This window comes from Trachemys scripta, chromosome 2 (assembly GCF_013100865.1).
Source record: "Trachemys scripta elegans isolate TJP31775 chromosome 2, CAS_Tse_1.0, whole genome shotgun sequence".
Lineage (NCBI taxonomy): Eukaryota > Metazoa > Chordata > Testudines > Emydidae > Trachemys > Trachemys scripta.
In genome coordinates this window covers 97,587,865-97,608,620 of record NC_048299.1, presented here as the reverse complement: position 1 = coordinate 97,608,620, position 20,756 = coordinate 97,587,865, and the positions used below count along the sequence as shown (strand labels likewise).

Genomic DNA, 20,756 nt, shown 5'->3' with positions numbered 1-20,756 from the left:
ATCAGCTACTGTGCACATATACCTACTTTTTCATTTATTTTCTAACATATATTTTACCTCTTTTTTCATGTTACAGACTTTCATGATGTCTCAAGTTTTTGCAAGGTAAAGTATTTTGTCAGAGAGTTTTTTTAACTTTATTGTAGCACAGATGCAGATAATACTGGGCCAGCTTCAAAGAGTTTTGAGCTGTATATGGCTTTCATAATTTAAGGAATAATGATCTCTGAAGGAAGCCTGGAGAGTAGGTTGGTTTGTATAGATTAACCTTTTACATCATGTTCCCTGAGATAAGAGTCCCATATGAGTTGCAAACACTTGACACACAACTAGGTAAGTTAAATATAACATTATAGCAGTGACTTTGAATGTTCTGACTGTGGGGAATTTAAGCCAGTTCCCTAACATACTATAGGTTTTGTATGTATACTATGTATACATGCACACACAAAAAAAGACTAAATTGTCACATAACTTTTATAGAATAAACAGATTTTTCAAAATACTCAAAGAGCGTTTAAAAGACGTAATTCAGAGCAATGATGTCATGTGTGAGTTACTATGTGAGTTACGCTATTTCTATAAATGGTAAATAAAGGCCGCAATAAGAGATTTAAACCAAAAAGAGCTGCTTTTTTAATTTTTGTGTTTCTGTCAGTACTGGGAGAAACAAAATTTTCACGAACAGGAAAGTTCTAATACTGTCATAAAGACAGATTTGACGTTTTTCAAAATGTATCTTGTTTATATCAGAGACAGTCCAAGACACAGTTCAAATCCCAATGAATGAACTTCCTGTTCTACAGCAGTTAACATACAAGCAGTAAACTATGTAACATTGCCACCTACTGGCAAAATAAATGATCTGACAACTTTTCCAATCTTTTGGTTTCAACACCAAATCAGCTTTATGATTCATGGTTACCACTCACATTTTCATATAGAAATATATAGGCATACAAATATACTTACTTTCTGCATGCTACTGAATGTACAGTGCTATCAGCTGAAAACTGTGGAGGACTCCAGGGATTTGCAAAACAGCTTTTTGAAATTTCTGCAATGGCCTCAGGGACTCTTTTCTGAAGGACAAGTCCCAGATGGTAGCCACTTGTGAGATGTGTGTGCACGCACTTGTATGGGGGACTCTGCACCTGAAATCTGCTACACTTAAGCTTTGTCTATACTGGGGAAATTCTGCAAAAGTTTCTCATCATTGCTAGCAGTTCAGCTCCAGGACTAGTGGGAACACTGGGATCCCTAGCACAGACAGGATGCCTGGTGCCATTTGCCTTTTCAAAAGCCAAGTCAGTCTACTATGCTCTAATTTACCTGGTGCTTGAAATGTACAGATAAGGCACCTGTGGCTGCCTCAGGATTAAAGCTGCTATTACCTACTGAGCAAAAACCATATTAGCAACGATGGGGAATTTTTTCTAGACAAGGGTTTATTATATTGACAGCACTTATGTAGTAATAACCTGTTTTAGTTTAGTTTGTGAGACAACATGGAGCAACGGACATTTTAAAAGCACACATTCAAGGACCTCAGAGAAACCTTATTAATTACCTTATCATCATCCTCACATGTCATGACATTGGAGAAAGGTATCTCAGCTTTGAACATCTTACGACAATGCATGAGCTGGACCAGCAGGTAGCAGACTGTTTTGAACTTCATTCTTTTGGCAGGCTTTATGTCTGAGAGAATCAGTCCTGGAAATATCTGTCAGGCAATTAAAAATATGAAAAAGATACACACAGGTTTACATACATATAGACATACCTACATACACATATCCCATCCAATGATCAGAATAAGCATGAAAATATTGTGATCAAACAATGTATTTTATTACACACCATATTTTCTTAGGGGTAGAATACTTCTCCTTTTTATATCTAGTATATAGAATATATTTAACATATTATCTTTAAGCACAACAGAACTAATATTTCAAAATTGAGTTTCTATAGAAACTACGGGTATTAAAACCCATTCGCGACTGACGTAGAAGAGAGGCATTATTTGTATTTCTTCTTCTACTTTATATTCATTTGACTTAATAACCATTTTCCCCATGAAAATAAAAGCAGCATGTAAGAAGTATAAGCATGAGTGAGCTTTTCTGTTCATTCCTTTTCTTTTTAGAACATTCCTGTCATGTTCTACTTACCTTCACTCTTATCTTCACTTCCCATTTTAGCAACTAGAGTTCTGGTTCCAGGATACTCGCACGCATCCATGGAACCATGATCAAGCAGGGAACTGGGGGACCCAACTATTATACCCCACATATTGCTTCTTCAAAACTGGGGACATTGAGCCATGGAGCGGAATTCTAGGGTGAACGTTTATGGGTCCACTTCTTTCAGCACAGAGGACCCGGATTCAGAAAAAGCACTTGCTTAACTTTTAAGCCTGTGTTTAACACCCATTGATTTTGATGGAAAGTAAGATATGCTTATGTGCTGGTCTTAGATTAGAACCAGGGCCAGAACTCCCTGATCTATTTTCAGGAGCCATGCAACCTCCTCTGCTTGGATTATTTATGCTTCTGGCATGTGTCATCTGTGAAGGAGCATCTGTGAGAATTTTGAAAGGCCACACTACCTGCCAGCACTGTAACACAAAGAAGTACTGTCACTCTGATCAAATTATTATGCACCTATTTTAGGAGCAAAAGTGAAGAGACCCAGAGTTTGGTGCATAGTGCCCAGACACCTGAAACATTCTCAGCCCCAAACAAAACTCAGATCTTTGTCCTTAGGAGCCAAGGAATATGGCCACTGAAATGAGTAAAAAGGATTTGGTTTATAATTGCCATTAAGAGTTGAGAAGTATGATGGTTGTTTACTGTAGCATTATGTGTCTACCACATGTTCACAACTGGGAGTTGCCCATGCCTATCAGGATCCAGGGAAACAATCCCTTACTTCACCAAAATCATTTCTTCTATAGCTCCCCTCTACCTACACCAACCATGGGAAATGTTAGAGAAAATTTTCTGGACAAATTAAAGGGAATCCAACAAAGTGATTCAGAGGAGCGAACTGCAGATGAGTGAGAGTCCCAGCATACATGGAGGGCTGCACTTCTCTATCTTGATAGCACAGATCCAATGTACTATGGCCATGTGTCAGCCAAATACAATACACTAAATGGAAATGTCATCTTGGTCGCTAAAATTCTATCCATAAGAGAAAATGTTTGGTCCAAGCTTCCATTATTTGTTTATATCATTTTTTTGGGGAGTGCTTACTTTAATGGTTGGCATTTAGGGTTTGATATCTAATGAACACGATGCAACGGTGTCGACTGCTTCATTACATCAAATCTTAATAAGCAGGGTAGAAAGGAGGAAGTAAATCAGAACTGTTTGCTCAGATACTAGGGTGAACATGTACATACTTGGTTATCTGAATTTAGAGAAACTGGGACAAATTTTCTTCAGTTATACACCCTATATTCAACTTCAGGACCAATATTCAAAGAAAAACTGCTGAGCTTCAGTTCGTTTGCAAATTTGACACCTCAGCTCAGGATTAAACAAAGCCTGTGAATGCCTAGCCAACTACTAAAGCAGTTTCTCCTCCCTTGGTGTTCACACCTCACCTGCTAAAAGAGGGCCTCATCCTCCCTGATTGAACTAACCTCGTTATCTCCATACTGATTTATACCTGCCTCTGGAAATTTCCATTACTTGCATCTGAAGAAGTGGGTATTCACCCACGAAAGCTTATACTCCAATACATCTGTTAGTCCCACAGGACTCTTTGTTGCTTTTTACACACCCTATATTATACACGGAGTAAGTCAGTGTGGAATTTGGCTATATATCCAGATTAAAATATGTATATTTAGGTACTGAGAAATGCATTGCATTTTATGGTGCAATACAGAGCTTTTCCTATTGAGTTGTGTGGGTACTGTTCAGAAAACTACATGTTACACTGCGACAACCAAACACAGAAATCGATTAGTCTGTTTAAATATCTGTATAACATTTTAATTAATGTGTGACACAACCTGTTATTAAATTAAACAGGAAAAATATTCCTGAATGGGCACAATTAGTGTATTGTGCACTTGAAGGATGATTAAAGTAGATTAATACTATCTGCATTATACTGCACATCGAATAGTACTTCAATTTAAAGGACAATAGTTTACTGTGCATGTTATTCTGCTATTTAAGAAGTTGATTACGTTTAGGTTAGAAATAGTGAAAAAAATCTCTATTAAGTGGCTTCCCATATAATCTCTCAGTTGAGGAATTTCTGGCAAGTGACTCACTGCTGGAAAGCAATATTCTGCCCAAAGGACATTGTATAGTGACATTCACTTCACTAAATATCTTGAACACATTCCTTAGTTGTTCATACCAAATAAGATATTTTTAGGCATAGATAGCCCTTAGGTCAGAATATGGCAAATGGGATCTACCTTCAGACCAATGCTCTTCAAGGCCCCAAGCTAGAACATAGCCTTTGGGTAACTAGTTGTGATGTTACTGATTAATCCTATCATGTTTTTTTAACACATCCATAGCTCTTCTAGAAATACAAGTATTTTGCTGCATGCCTTTCTCTAAACCCAACAAAAATGTAGCAGCTTTTTTTTCGCAATTAACTCCAGTATTTTTGTTCTATTTTCCAAGTCGCAGTAATAGAAAGGGAACACATGGAAGGCACTAGGTGAAATAGATCTTAGCATCACCACTGGAGCTCAACTCCAAAACAACTAGTCCCCTTTCCTCTGTCTATCAGACAAGGTCAGATCTCTCACCTGGAAGTCAGATTGAGCAGATCAGTGATTTTGCCACACATCTTAATTTTGGGGGCCATATTAGGCTGATTCTGAGTTGATCTTCTAGGTAAAGAACGAGAAGCTCCTTTGCACCTTGGAGTACCCACAAAAGAGAAACTTTAATATAGCTAGGTGTGCTAATGGAAGTTTCTGCTAGCAGAGCTAAGAGGGCATGTATGAGAGAGCGGCAAGAATAGGGCCATGATCTCTCTCTCTCTCCCCCTGGAAGTGCTGGGAGGAGGGTGCTTTGGAGAGTACAGTCTAAACTTCCTTCAGTGTATCAAATCTCCTGTGAACACTCTGCTTCTGTGACTGCCCAGAACCATTATGACTTATAGCGGAATAATGTCGTCTGACAACTTTGCTCAGGCAGTGCATCTCCTCCCTTTCCCCAACCTGGCTCTCCCTCAGAAGAACCCTCATGTGTGCAGATAATTTTTATCCAGAATTCCAGAATTTATAACAGCTTCTTTAATATATCTTCAAAGCAGCAGATGGAGCAAACTGTTTATTTACCAGTCATTAGGCATTGTTGGGCTCCTGCTATAACAGAGACACATGGTCATTGCCAGGAGGGTAGTGTTACCTTATTATGCCACACTTAAAAAAAAAAAATAGGCCATCCTTGACAGGCATCCCACTGAACTTGCTCATGGCCTGCTTTATTTTATTTTGGCACTTCCTTTTTAAGTGCAGCTGAACTGATGCCTGTTCATTTGCAACATAATTTTAGGAAGAGTTCATTGTAGTAACAGCCAGCAAATCAGGATAAGAACGGGGATGTTCTATCAGACCCCTACAAAAGGCAGCCAGCCTATTTACAGCGTTGAGAGTGCATTGAAGCATGTGGAATACAACAATCATTGATTAAAATTCTGAGAAAATATCCCTCTGTTTGCATCTCTTGTAATACTCTGGTAAAGGATCCACTGGTGCTTATCTAGGCTCCTCAGAAACAGTGTCAGACTGCAGTTCATTTTGCTATGGTCAGCTAGGGGCATGAAAAAAAAAATCACAGAAAAGGAGGTACCGTTGATATTCAAAGTGCATTCACAGAACGCTTCCATGCTGTATTGTATGTGTCTCTCGTGCTTATGCCTTCAGTTAGTCAGGTCTGAGCTTCTTGGTATTAGCATCTTTCCTGTTATTACTTGCAAGTTACTGAGCTTTCCTGTGGACTTTTTTTATCCTGAAATAAGTGAGCAGGTTTGTCTTTTCACAGCTATGGTAATTAGCAATTTTTATTGTATGCCATATTATATTTATTTGTAATCATTTCTTTACTAATATACTAAAGTCCATTTTACTTAGTGGTGAAAAAATACAACTTGTCTAAGAAAGAATTCTACATAGTTCAAATCAGTTTACCTACCTATCCAACACAAATACAGCAAATATTTCTAATGGTTGTAAGTGTTAAAAGATTGCTGGGAGACCAATAAAATAGATACAACCATTCTCTAAGCCCCTCACCTCTCTCGTCTCCAAGTGCCACATCTTTGGGAGCAAAATAAAATGGGAGCAACAGAACATAAAGTAAAGGACAAACCCCACTCTCACTGACAGTGATGGAAAAACTGGAATAATTCCAGATTGGGGGCCATCAGACTGACATATGTGCATTTCTGTTCCTAGCGCCATTCACAGTGACAGCAGGAGTGGTATGTGAGCCTGGCAGACCAGGTCAGATCAGGGCCATAGGCCGATTCACTCGTGTATTAGTGTAGATCCAAGAGAGTAACGTTTTAAACTTCATGAAAGCTACTGGAATGTTACTCGTATTGTTTTCATTTATCTGTTTCCGTTATAATGTAATAAAACATTTACATTGTATATGCCCATGTAACTCAATAACCCAAAGAAATCTTGTGAAATGCTAATTACCGAATATATCAGAAAGGGTGCTAATTCCAAAGCAAATGGCCATTGTGATGATGACTGGAGGTCAAAAGACTAAAGTGCATTCCTCACTCACCATCATCAAAGGAAAAACCTACATGGGTAGAGACACAGTCAGCTTGCTTTCTGTGTGTGAAGATACCATAAATATGGATTCAAAGAAAGATCCTTTATCTCTGACAGTTTCTCAGACAGAAAACCAACCTTTTACAGGGAAGTGTACCAGACGCAAAGCAGAGATCCCTAGAGACAATTTGGGTACCTTGAAATACTTTTGGGAAACTGGCAGTTTATTATATCACTGCTACCATTTGGAGTTACAAACTGTGATTCACCTATACATCTATTTTACCTGCTTTAAACTCTCAATAACTCATTTTTTGTTCTTAGCTAATAAACTTGTAGTTAGTTTACTACAGAATTGGCTGCCAGCATTGTCTTTGGTGTAAGGTCCAGAGTACCAATTGATTTGGGGTAAGTGACTGGTCTCTTGGGACTAGGAGAAACCTGATGTGTGATTTTTGGTTGAAGGGACCTTTTATCACAAAGTCCAGTTTGTCTGGGTGGCATAACAGGCTGGGGCCTAAGGGGACTGTTTGTGACTCTGTGGTAAGACTGGGATAGTGATCCCAGAGTTCACATGTGGTGCTGGCTTGGTGAAATCTAATTATAGAATATACTACCAGTTGGTGCTCTTGTTTTCTGACAATCTGCCCTGAGGTAAGCACTCAGTAGTGAGACACTCCAGATAGCACAACACCCTTATCTCCTTCTTTGGACAGTGGTAAGCTACTTCCAATGCTAGTTGTGTGTTTGGTAGACCTACGAATAGTGCTCTTCATTGTTAGCATATTTCTGTGCACAGTTTTTGAATTAATACCGATACCCTTCAGTGGAAGCTTTGAACAGTAATTATGTCCCTTCGCTATGTCATATCTGCATAAACAATGATCAGAATGTTCAAATTTAGGTGGCTAAAGTTAGGCATTTAAATTCACATTTCAGTGCTTAAATAAAAGTGATCTGATTTTTCAGAAGTGCAGGACACCCATTTCTCCCACAGACAAGCAGACAATGGGAGCTGTGGGTGCTCAGCATCTCTTGGGGAAAAAAAAAAATCAGACCACATAATTAGGTGCCTAACTATGGATTTAGGTGTCTAACTTCAGGAACCTAAGTTTGAACATTTTGGCCTAATGTTTTGGTTTTGTGGTCTCCTCTGCTTGTACAGAACACAAGCCTTAAAAATGTCACCTGTGCTGCTGGAAGAGAGTGTCTTTTCTATAGGGACACACTGTTATTCAATGGAATTCACCTTCCTGCAAGGAAGGATATTGCCAGCAAATAAAGATAGAAATTTAAGTCTCTGTTAGTATATAGATGGACATAAAAAAAGAAAATAAAATGATTGGAATGCTAATTTTAATCCTTTTCCTTCTCTCAATTTATTCTCTCCCCCCCACTCCCTGCCCCATTCCTTTTTTATTTGTTTACACATTGCTGACTAACAATTTTTCAGCTCATTAAATTCAGGGGGTTTTGGGGTTTTTTTGGTTAAGAGGAGTGAAAATCTAATCCCCACCATGGTAAAGTTTCTTTGGTTGGTCTGACAAAAACAACAACAGCCTGCTGTCAAAAAACCTATTCCAATAAGAATCATACACATCAAACAACCTACACTGGATGAATAAAAGTCACTTGAAAGCCTTTGCAATATAGAATGAAAAGCATCCAGGGACCACATACAGAAAACCAAATGCACTTGCTAAATCTGAAGAATGCAAGCTGCTAACAATGATTCACTGATAAAAGCTGAATTGTAAAAACCACGCAGTAATTGTATATTCTGCCTGTTCTTTGACAATGCTATCACTCTTTGATATTGAGTGTTAAATTCTATTTTTGGAGGCAGCTTTACAGGGAGGCTACCAAAAAAGTATTGGTAGGCTAGCTGAAGTGATATTTTGGGGGTACAGGGATATGAGACCCCTGGTATGTCCTATTCATTGTTTTTACTAGAAGATGGAGCCATGAATGGAAGGGTGGAGATCTGAGGGTGGGGGATACCATGATAAAACTTGAGTTCGCTACCCCCCATACATGAATTCTCAGTCTTTTTCATACTGATATCCCACACTCAGGTACCTGTAATCCATCATTTGTACTGGTTTTCACACTGCAGTGGGAATTAGCACAATGGTTTAGTGTCTACTTTCAGTATCTTTTTATATGCACAAGTGTCTAAGGAAACTGTTTCAGATGAAAACCAGAGACAGAAAATGAAAGCAGATTCCTGACTATTATATTTGGATCCAGCAGAGGAGATAGAAACACAGCTCTCTGCTGTGCTCCCTTTATTGTTCTTGAAGCAAAACTAAAACCAACATGAAAGTAAGGCTTTGCACTGAGTGGGATAGGGGAGTGCTCAAATATTTAAAGGGACAGGACATCACTTTCATCCACCCTATTTAAAATTTTTTCCCCAAATATATATACATTTGTGTGTGTGTGTATATATATATATTGTGGCAAACCCAGGACAAACAGCTACAAAGGGGGGGGGGGAGTAATCAGTCCCAGGGGGTTAAAAAGGCCTCTCCCAAGCCACTGAAGAGAGAGAACCATGGGGAAATGAGGTTCAGCTGGGCAAGGGGTTACTAGGGAATTAATTAGGTTCAGCTGGCTCCAACTGCTTGGGACCTTTTTAAACCCTCCCCGGCGTGGAAGATGGGGGGAGAGAGAGAGAGAACCAGGGAAGCTGCCAGTAAGTTAGGAGCAGCAAGGCTCTGAACCCTTCCAGCAAGGAAGGCTGCACTCTGTCCCCAGGAGGGAAGATAAACAAGCACAAGGGACTGACTGAGGGAAGGAATAGCCAGACCCTGTGCTACCTACAAGGATTTGCTTTGCCCAAGCCTGGGTCTCCAAGGCTAAAAAGGACTGAGCCTGCTGAGGAGAAGAAGGTACTTTGCCACAATATACACACACACACACACACACACACACACACACACACACACACACACCCCCATCATTTACATGGCTAACATAAAACACTATATAGCCTAACTAAAAGTTGTGGGTAGACTACCAGAGATTCTCAAATGGCAAGGAATTATACTGCCCTGAAATAGCAACTCTCTGCCATATAAGATGAGGCACATCACTAGGTTTCACACTCTCTTGGGATAATGGGGTGATGGTTGTGTGACAGTGTCCTGAACAACAGGAACAGTCGGTGGTGAGGAATCTAGTATGGCTCTAGTATGGAATCAGCTGTGATCCCTTTGGGTGCAGATGCACCTCTCCTCATATCATGGTGTGAGCTTTGGTGCGAGCTGTGGCAACCTGCTGCAATAATCTTTGCACCAGTCAATACAGCTGTCCCTGACACAGTGAAGGGCAGTTGGAGTACATACAGATCAATAAGAGAATACAGTTCTGTGGGGGGAAAAACACAGCACATAAAATGGCACATTTACTTTGTCAGTCCTTATGTCTGCTTATTATAGCGCAGTCCTAGCTGAAGCATACTGACAGTATATCCCCACTGGTTCTGGGGGCAGAGTTAAGGTTGCGTGGCATAGCTTGTGTGTACTGTAACTCTGTATTTCCTGGGTTTTAGAGATTTAAGTACAGGTGCACTCAACATTCAGGAAATACATGGTCATACTTAACTCTGCATTAATGACATTTTCAAGGTTGCCTAATGTTTTCTACTGTAAGACTCTGTTTTCAGTTACTTATAACTTTCCCAAGTTTTAACTGTGTGGACTGAAATTTTCCATAGGGGGTGTCTGCCTTAGGTCAAATATTTTTGGAAAGTTTGGACAAGTTCAACAACACTGGTTCAGTAATTTTTGAGAACAGGGTTGGAGAAAATAGATTATTTTGACAATGTTACATTTTTTTACAACTGTTTAATTGATAATCTCTAGCACCCCATGCTTTGCAGTAAAGACTTTAAATTTGGCTGGGGTCAGAGAGCTGCTTTTTCCTCCTGTCCCTGTAAAAATCCACCCACATTTGGCAGTTATAAGCCTCTGAAAATTGCCATTTGCACATGGCTAGTAGAGATTTGCTAGAGGCTGGCTGCTAAAGAGTATCTGCATGCATGAGCATGCTCCAGCCCAAACTGGCACAGATAAGCAGGATTTTCTGTGCAATTTTCTTCTCAGAGGCTGTTGCGCTGGACACTGGAATTGAGAGCAGGGAGACTCTCTCCACTGTGCACTTAATGCCCCCTGATGATCCAGGCAGCCTGGAGGAGGAGGAAGTATCCCGCATCAAATGCGGAGGAGGACAGGACAGGCTGAAGTCATAAGAACGGCCATACTGGGTCAGACCAAAGGTCCATCTAGCCCAATATCCTGTCTTTCGACAGTGGCCACTGCCAGGTGTTTCAGAGGGAATCACCAGAACAGGTAATCGTCAAGTGATCCATCCCTTGTTGCCCATTCCCAACTGTTGGCAAACAGAGGCTAGGGACACCATCCCATCGAGATAAATGGGGTCTGTAGTTTTTTGTGTATTACTGAACTTAGAGTGTGTGTTGTCATTAATGTATCATATTCCACACTTCATGTTATGCGGCCTATCGTAAAATGTTTATTTTGGGCTTTGTGGAAAAGTGCTAATACAGAACATGCTTTTGCGTGAGTTGGTAAACTGTTTGTAGTGAATAAGTGAATGGACATAGCCCGTTTTTACTTTTTGTGAGTTATCTACAGACAGGCTTTGTTTTTTACAAATATGCTATTTATTCAAAATTGTTTGGTGAATGCTTTATGCAAACATATATCAGCTAGTCAAAACTATTTGATTATATCTTCAAATATTTACTATTCTTCACTAGTAGTGTGTGCCTGGTCATCCAAGTCAGCAGGTGTTTGTATTTCTGCTCTCTGATAGGATGACAAAGTGTTCTGAACAGGAGATTTTTAAGATGGTTACCATAATCAATTCTGGCATGAACTTTTGTGCAAACATACATTTGCATGAGTACTTCCCAGACTTCCAGCTTCCCCACAATTAGTATTTCATTTTCTTTCTGAACGTTGATTGAAAAAAACAAATGCTAAACTTATTTCATATTGTTTGCACATCACAAAATAAGCCGCATAATATCACGTTGATTTCCTCTTCAGCCTCCCTAATTTCTTAGAGCCCAATCCTGTAATCTTTGTGTGTGTCACTCCCACTGAAGTCAATGGGAGTTTTATGTGAAGATAAATCTCACAATGGCCTAAACAGAACATTTCAGTAAAATATCAAAAATGTTTGTGTTCTTCACATAAGAGTGGGAAATATACTGAATGCTGATAGAATCTGAAGTCTGCTCTGTGCTATTTGCTCTATGCTATAATAGGCAACATTTGCTCTATGCTCATTCCCAGTGGCGGCTTTAGAGTTAGTGGGTCCCTGTGCACAGCTTCATTTTCCAGGGCACCCTCTCAGGACCCAGCCAAGAAAAAGAACATTCTCTCTTATCTCCCCCCCACATTTTTCATTCTTCTTTTTTCTTCATCCCCCTCCTATATTATAAGTAATGGGAAGTAAATGAAAATAAAGTGAGGTTCCTTGACTGGGGAGGGGGTTGGGGTGCAGGAGGGGGTGTGGGCTCTGGAAGGAAGTTTGGGTGCTGGATGCAGCTCTGGGCTGGGGCAGGGAGTTGGGGTATGGGAGGGGGTGAGGTGTGCGGGCTCTAGGAGGAAGTTAGGGTGCAGGCTCTGGGCTGGAGCAGAGGGTTGGGGTGCGGGGGGGAGGCGCTTAACTAGGGTGGCATGGCTCCCAAAGCGATCGGCACACACCCCCTTCCAGCAACGGCTCCTAAGCAGGGGAAGCCAGGGGTCTCTGTGCACCCCTGCCTGCAGGTGTCACCCCCCGGAGCTCCCATTGCCCGCAGTTCCTGGCCAATGGGAACTGCAGAGTCGGCACTCAGGGCGGGGACAGTGCACAGACACCCCACCATCCCAAAGGGCCGCAGGGATATACTGGCCCCTTTCAGGAGCAAAGTGGCATGGAGGAAGGGAGGCAGAGTGGGCAGGGAGCTGCCTTAGCCCTGCTGCTGGCACGTCTCTGTGTGCCTCTTGAGTGGAGGGGGGCAGCGGGTCTCCATGCACTGCTGAGGGTGTGGGCAGCGCACGGAGCCACCTCCCACCCCCTGCCAGGGATGCGCAGAGATGTGCCAGTAGCTGGCCGTTCCCTGGCAGCGGCGTGGGGCCACTGGCCACAGCATGCAGGCAGCTTGCCTGCCTGAGCCCTGCTGCGCCGCTGGCTGGGACTCAGGGGCAGGTTGTCAGATATTTGTCCTGCATTTTGGGGGCCCTGTGCCACCGCATGGTTTGTTTCATGGTAAATCCGCTCCTGCTCATTCCAAGCTGAACAAAACCATCAAATCAGTTGCAGATAAGATACAATAAACATGCATTGTTTAGTGGTGAGAAGGCATAGGGCTCAGTACAACATACAGGGACAGATCCTCAGCTGATGTAAACTAGCAAAGCTCCAGTGAAGTCACTGAAGCTACACTGATTTACGCCAGCTGAGGATATTGCACTGTGTCAAAAATAGTGTTCTGATATCCTTCGGAAGCATCAGAATTCTATACCATCTGTTTACTTTACAGCCACTCACTTAGTGACAGGATTGCGACTGCAGGAAGTTTAAAATCACATCTGTTTACGTTAGATGAAACAACAGTGTATGACAGTGATGTGACAGCCATCAACACTTCTTCTGCAGCTGCTGTCACACAACTTAAAATGAGTCCCAGGTTACTGAATTTCTGCCTATTACATCATGAGTCAAAGAAATTAATTGATCACCTTCTGAGCTATCAAATGTAATTGTGGTTTATAGTAAGTTTTCCTCAGAGGTGTACTGTAGATAATTGCTCTGGATCTCTCCAACACTCAAGCCAGCTGGTAAATTTTAAGCATTTAGTGCTACATATTCCAAAAGATGATCCCAAGGTGTCTCATATGGAGAGGAATCCTGCACTTAAGTGTTTTGAACAGGTCTCTCCTAAAACAAACAATTATTAATTTCCTCTCTATTTGTAGATACGTCATTGGTAGCAGGGTCCATCTAGCTCTCACTTCCTCCTGTCAGGAATCCCACCTGCTGAACACCAGAGAGATTAATGAGGGACAAGGAAAGATCCTACGCCCGTTCACCTGGGAATTTCTGATTGGTTACAGTCCCACTGAGTGACCACAACTAATTAGATATGAATAGGCTTTTAGAGGGAGTTGTAGGGAGGTTTTGCTGAGATTTCTTGAGAGTTCCATATTCATATGGTGAGGAAGGAGGGAAAAATGCTAGACCTTTCACAGAGAAAATGGGAAAAATAAGGGGAAGACGAGACAGAGAGAGTAGCCATATGAAGGAATCTGACTAGTCACAAAAAGTAAAAGGAAGGAGATCTTTTTACAGTAGGGTAAGTTGCGTATAAGCCAGCTGAGTGATGAGAGAACCTAATCAGAGAATGGACTGCAGATCAACCAGGAAGATAATGGATCTTCAGAATTTGAAGAGAGGCAGTTAGCCAGCCTAACATAAAGGGGGCTGAGACTTATTAAATGCAGATGTAGATTAAACAGCCCTAGCAAAATGTACAAGTATAAGCTAAGCAATATTCACTCACAAGCAAGCCAAAACCCATGATCCCTGTGATAAGATCCATATACATTGACTTGCTGCCCCAAAACTAAAACAAAAGGGAGAAAAAAAGGAATTGGTCACTGACCGGAAAGGCAGCAGGAAGAATCATCTGACACACCTCACCCTCAGTTATGAGGATGTAGAACTGTCACAATACCAGGCCTGAGTATTGAAGGACCTGGGATACTCCTTTGCATGAGTAGGCCCTTATATCTGTGCACAGTCCTACAGAAATGAATGGACTTTCCACAAGAACAAGGGCTCTTCTGCACAGATCCCTTTGCAAAATCAGGGTCTTCATTGTAATTCCCTTTTAGACAGTGCACTTAACTGTCTTGTGAATATACAGTTTTTACTGTTTCCCTATACTAATTTCAGTCACACTTCATATTAATAGAATATTTTAAATGATTAGTAGATATTGTAAGCATGTTACAGAAATGAGTAGCATGCATTATGGATGAACATTAATGTTATCCTATCAGAGAGCAGAAATAACTACCACCTGATTTAGGTGACCAGTCACACACCACAAATAAAAAATAGCAAATAATCAAAGGCAATTCAAATTGTTTGTTAATAATCCATAAGCACATTAGTAGAAGGTGTTGCAGACAGCTGTAAGGAAGCCATTCACCTATTGGACTCTAACAATTCATTACAATTTAATAATTATTAATTAAAGCAGCCACAATGTATTTATTAACCCTTTATAAACTATTTATAAATGTACATTTGTATTTAAGTATGACCATTATAATTTTAGTATCACTTCCATGGGTATAACTCCCTCAGGTTTTTTTTACTGGTGTTCCACAGAATCATTTGGCCTCTTCTGTTTTTCAGGGTTATCTGTCTTTCCCAAATGGTACCGAATCAAGCAGGAGAGCTTAACTAGTCAAAGAGTGACACTGATGGTATGTACTATCCAGGTGACCACAGAAGTTGAGACTTCCTGGGATAACTTTTTGTACATTTCTCCCCCCCAGGTAAGTCCAGAGTTGGCCACTGTTTAGCCGTCTGGTAAACTATCTGGACACATTACATCATTAAATGTTTGTTGTTTTCTTAGCATGTGAGATAATGAGGCTTTTTAAGAGGCATGAAAAGAACTAATGCAATGGTTACAAAGGAAGTATACCTAAGACTGTAACTGTCTTGATATTACCAAGGCCAAAGACCAAACCTCATAGATGCAAATGTGCCAACTATACAGCTGGGAGCCAGCTGGAATCCATGTTTCAGCTGTACAAATGAAGCAATGATGTCTTGACTAACTGGCTGTGGTGATTATGAGGACCAGTGAATCAGAGAATGCAGTCCGGTGAAACAAAAGTTCGTCACACACTAAAATTTAATTTTGAATGCAGAACAACATTAGAGTTGGAAGAGTATAAGCCAGGAAAGTTATGAGGGTAATTATCAGATCCAGAGATTTAGCTGGGGCTGTGCAGACATACTGAGCTCTTGCAGGGAGCTCCACTGCTGCTAGGAACTGGCCTGGAATTTTCTACAGGGAGCTGAAGTACAGTAACATCAGCAGTACCTCAGAAGGCCAAAAACATCTTTATAACTGGGGGTGTCCCCATGTGTTTCAAGTTGAAAGCTCAATAATTAAGCCAAAATTTTAATTTGACTTCAGTGGGAAAGGTCCGTGTTCAGCACCATTGAAAATCAGATGAATTATTTAGGTGGGTTTAGGAGCCTAATGTTAGGTCACCAAGTTTGAACGTATTGGCTATAATGCTTGCTGATTAAAAACAACAACTATAATTAACCAAACTCTATAATGTAATCTCACGCTTCCATGGAAATAATAATTGTAACGAAGCAAAACATAAAATAAAAAATGACTCAGCGGCTGCTTCCAATAAGTCCCTCTCCACTTGCTAATGTGCATTTTAAGTCAATAATCACACCAGACCTCTAGAGTTGGATGTTAATGGGCCTCAAATAAAAGATTAAAAAGTTGTGAATATTTTATAATCTGTTCTCATTTAAAGTGCAACTGGTACATGAAAGGGCTTTCGTGTGGTGGTGTTCTCGTTCTTGGCTTACAAAATCATCGTGACGATAGATCATTCCGACAGACCAGATTTTGAAGGAAGTGGGGAATATATCTTCCTCTTAATTAAAACAAAATATTCCAAACTGCTCCTATTTACCTTTCAAATTGAACAGATTCTTGGCCATCTGTTGCTGATAACATTGATTTTCATTCCTCTTGGCATCGTACCTGCTAAAGTCAGTTCATATTAATGTCAGAGATGATGCATAAAGAATAAAAAATGTGACCATGTTTCAGCTATTGAGGCTCAGGAGGAAGGAATACAATATTAAACCAGTGGACATCTGAACTCAGCTAAATGTATCAGATTTTGTCCAAGCTTCAGGGACAGTCTTCCATTTATCTGTCTCTAGAGATTTAGTAGTTGATTCAAGAGGGGTGGAGATACTATGTGCTTTGTGTTGAATGTAAAGATAATATAAAACATTTTTAGTTAATGTTTTATGGTCCAGTGATCAGTATGCAAGTATACAATGACTATGGAAAGGTTTGATATGCTGCAATGAACTGCAAAGTGACACAGTGATTGATCTGTGAGTCCAGTGTAGAAGTCAGTCGATACCAGTAAAATTCATGAAGTGTTTTTCTGCCAGTTTCACAGACACTCCATTGGTGCATACCAGAGAGCTAATGTTATTAGCTAAGTTGTACAGCAACATCTGGCACTTCCATAAATCAATCAGTGACACAATAATGGGGAAGGTGCCATTTGCTTTTTGCAGCTGATGACAAGCTAATCATTAGCTTCTTGCTATTCAACACACCCCTTGCAAATATAAAGAACCGTGTGCTCACTTATTATTAGCCCTTCATCCTTGCAATTAAAATGCATGTTGACCTGGTTACCATAATATTTAAAATGGTTTCAACTCATAAATTTTGCTTTGCCAACTCCTCCCTCCTTTTTCCATTTGTCTCTGTGCATCAAGTTGGCTTGCTCTTCTCCTTTAAGTCCCTCCTAAAAGATCACTTCTTTTAGTTAAGACTTCCTGCTTCCAAACCACCACCATCATCATCAATATAATAAATTGGAGATATAATGCTCTAGAGGTTATATTACAATAATGGAGGGAAAAAAATCTATAAGCAAGAAGCAGCATTTCTAGCCTAAATAATTCCTCCTCCTGCCCCTTCCTGTGTCTCTACATTGTTTAATTTAGGGCCTAATCCTGTTTTTATGGAAGCCAAAAGTAGAACTCCCCTCTAGCTATGGGAGCAAGATCCAGCCCCTTGGTGTAAAGGGGCACAAACTTCACAGCAAGTTTATATTGGACCAACAACCTTTACAGAAAAGGCCTCTCAGGAAACACAGGAACATAGGAATTGCAATATTGGATCAGACCAGTACCTCATCTAATTCAGTAATCTCTCTTCAACAGTGTCCAATATACTTCAGAGAATGTGCATAACCCCTACAACCACCATCTGAGATAACCAGCCCTGAAGGAAAGCTTCCTCCAAACCCCCTTTACTAAGAGGGTGGCTAATGCCCTGAATTGTGGGGACTTATATCTCTTCCACATCTCTTGTTTATTTTTTTCATATTTCCTCTTATAAAACTCTTGGTTATACATATAAATGTCCAGTGCCTAAGAAAAACTTGGTAGGATAGACTAGGAGGGTCAGGTGTACAGAGGTCTGTGTCCTAAGTTGTCTGACGTGGTGTGACGGGGCACACTCGCCCCGCACTGAACGGGGAAGGGTTCCGCACTGAACAGGGAAGGGTTAGGCCTAAATTGTGGGCTGAGGAAGCCACATCCCCTCAACTCTACTGGGCATGCTCCAAATGCACCAGTATAAAAGGGAGCAGCTCAGCTCAGTTGGGGCTGACTGCCGGAGAGGAAGGGCGCATGACGCTGGCTCCAGCTAAGGATCAGCCGAAGCCCGAGCTCATGGGAGCTGGAGATGCTACAACGCAGGCAGATGTCAGGCTACCCACAGAGGCCCCACAGAGTCCAGAGTCGCCGGGGACAGCACAGACCAGGGAACCCAGAGACAGCCGAGATGCCAAGACCGCAGCAGCAGGAACCACGGTAGGAAGCAGCCCGGGGAATCAGATAGTGGCCCAATTAGTGAACCGGAATATTGAATCAGCATGTTTCAGTTGGACCACCCCCACTGACTCAGTGGCAAGCGCTCCTGCCACTACCAGGGCCCTGGGCTGGAGTCCAGTGGAGAGAGACGGCCCGGGACCCCTACCTGGGCTGCCACCATCCCCCTTTCTGGGCATGGCTTCCCCCTTCTCTGATTGAGGCCCTTGGCCTCTAGGCCTTATTGCCCTGTGAACAGAGACTAATCAATTGACTAGCCCCTACTGCCCTATTAAAGGGGAAAACCTATTGACTCTGGCCACTGTGCTGCACTGACCTGCTAACGGGCATATGCAGGTGCAGAGATGGTCCCCAGGCCTTGGTGCCCTGCGGACTGGGGCAAATCCACTGACTTTGGCCACTAGGCCTCATTGCCCTGCTAACAGAGGCGAGTATATTGACTCTGACTATGGAGACATAGAGGCAGGTTATGCACACCCTGCCCCTACACCCTAAGGGAGATGAGGCACACTCACTTTGCACTAGATGGGGTCCCCCCAACCATGTCACAGGTGGTAGAGAATGTGGGCAACACCTCAGGCCTGAGGAGAGGCCTAAAAGAGTAGATCCAAGGGAGGTACAGTTTCTTCCCTTGACCTCCCTAGCGTTCTAGTTACCTGAAATTAGTAGACACCAGCATGGAATTGGACAAGGTGTTGAAATGGCTCCTAGAAAGCTAGCAAAAACAGGTAGCACAGCAGCAGCAATATGCAAAGCTGTTGCAACAGGTTACTAGCCATTAACAGGAGATGGTGCAGGAGTTGGCCATCCAGCAGCAAGTCCAACAGCAAAGGCTAGTCCAACAAGTAGCGGCGTTATTAGGGACACTGGGACACCTTTCTAGCCCATTACTTAACGGGGCCAGCCCAGGTGGCCTATTGCAACCTTGACCACCAGGACGCCGTGACTATGAAAAAGTGAAGGTGTCCACACTAGACCAGACCGATATCAGCCCCGAGACACACCGCCAGTGCTTTAATCAGAAATGGTACCCTGCAGGGGCTAGGCCACGAGCGGTGGCTCAATGTCTCCGGGACTACACTTGGCAATGACTAAAGCCTGACAAGCGGTTTGGTGCTCAACTGGCAGAAGTGGTGATTTTGGAACAGCTCACCCAAATCCTCCAGAACGGAGAAGGAGATGGTGCATAGAGACTGCCCTGCAACGCTTACGGAAGCGGTTGGACTGATGGAGGATTACTTAGTGGCCGAAATTATGGAATCCCAACCCCATAAGATGGAGGAACCCAGGGGGAAAGACCGTCCAGCCAAGGGGAAACCCCTCCCGGCCCCACTGGGAGGGCTACAACTCCTGTCGAGAGCCCCGACCAGGAACCCTGACATGAGTCTGAAGCCGACTGCTATTCGAGGCCTTACACAGTGGGATGAAAGCCCACTCATCAGAGCCAACCCAATTATAATAGACTCGCCACCCAGAGGGGCCGAGACCGTTGTTATGAATGTGGTCAAGAGGGGCATTTCTGACATGATGGCCCCTATATGGACTGCAATTACGGGCAGCTCTGGGTAGCCAGCCCCCGGGCTCGGAAGAGGGGCCCAGAGAAGCTCCAGATCCCAGTGCTCATAGAAGGGGTTCCTGCAACAGCACTGATCGACTCTGGCTGTAGCCAAACTCTCATCCGAGGCAACCTGGTACCAGACCTTGAGCCGGACGGGTCCCCCATCCACATCCAATGTGTCCATGGAGACCTATATTTGTATCCTGCTGCCCGGGTGATGCTGGAGATATACCACCAAAGCACAGCCCTCTCAGTTGGGCTTGATTCCCAGGCTGGCCTATCCAGTGATTCTGGGGGAGGGGCTGGCCTGGCCTTGGTTCCTAGAACTACTGCAAGAGCCCCCTCAGTACCGTCCAACAGTAGAAGATGAAGGGCCAACAAAAAAGGGGCTACTTGTGAGGGATCGGGATGCCAACCCAGGGGAAGGGCCCTCCAAGTCTGCCATGATCTCGGTGCTCCCGCCTACACCAACAGACTCCTCCATCAATGATGCACGAACAGAGCTGGAACAAGATGGCGACTTTATCTGGGAACAATGAGGACCCTACGCTTAGTCATGCCTGGGAGCAGGCTACCGCTAGAGTTCAAGAGGGGAGGGGTGCTCCCCAAAAAACCCAAAGGCCCATGCTTCGAAATATGGCATGACCACCTCTATCGCCTGGTGGAAGAGCCACATACTAGAGAATTGCTTCGCCAGCTGCTGGTCCA

The 20,756-nt window shown here is 42.5% G+C and overlaps 1 protein-coding gene across 1 annotated transcript in view; it reads right to left on the bottom strand.

Annotated features, from left to right (window-relative positions):
• Positions 1–20,756, bottom strand: part of ADCY1 (adenylate cyclase 1) — a 229,307-nt gene that overhangs the window by 47,618 nt on the left and 160,933 nt on the right. The window contains exon 8 of the mRNA XM_034761297.1: positions 1,571–1,726. Within this exon, the coding sequence (XP_034617188.1) occupies positions 1,571–1,726 (156 nt within the window). The remainder of the gene's footprint in view (positions 1–1,570; positions 1,727–20,756) is intronic.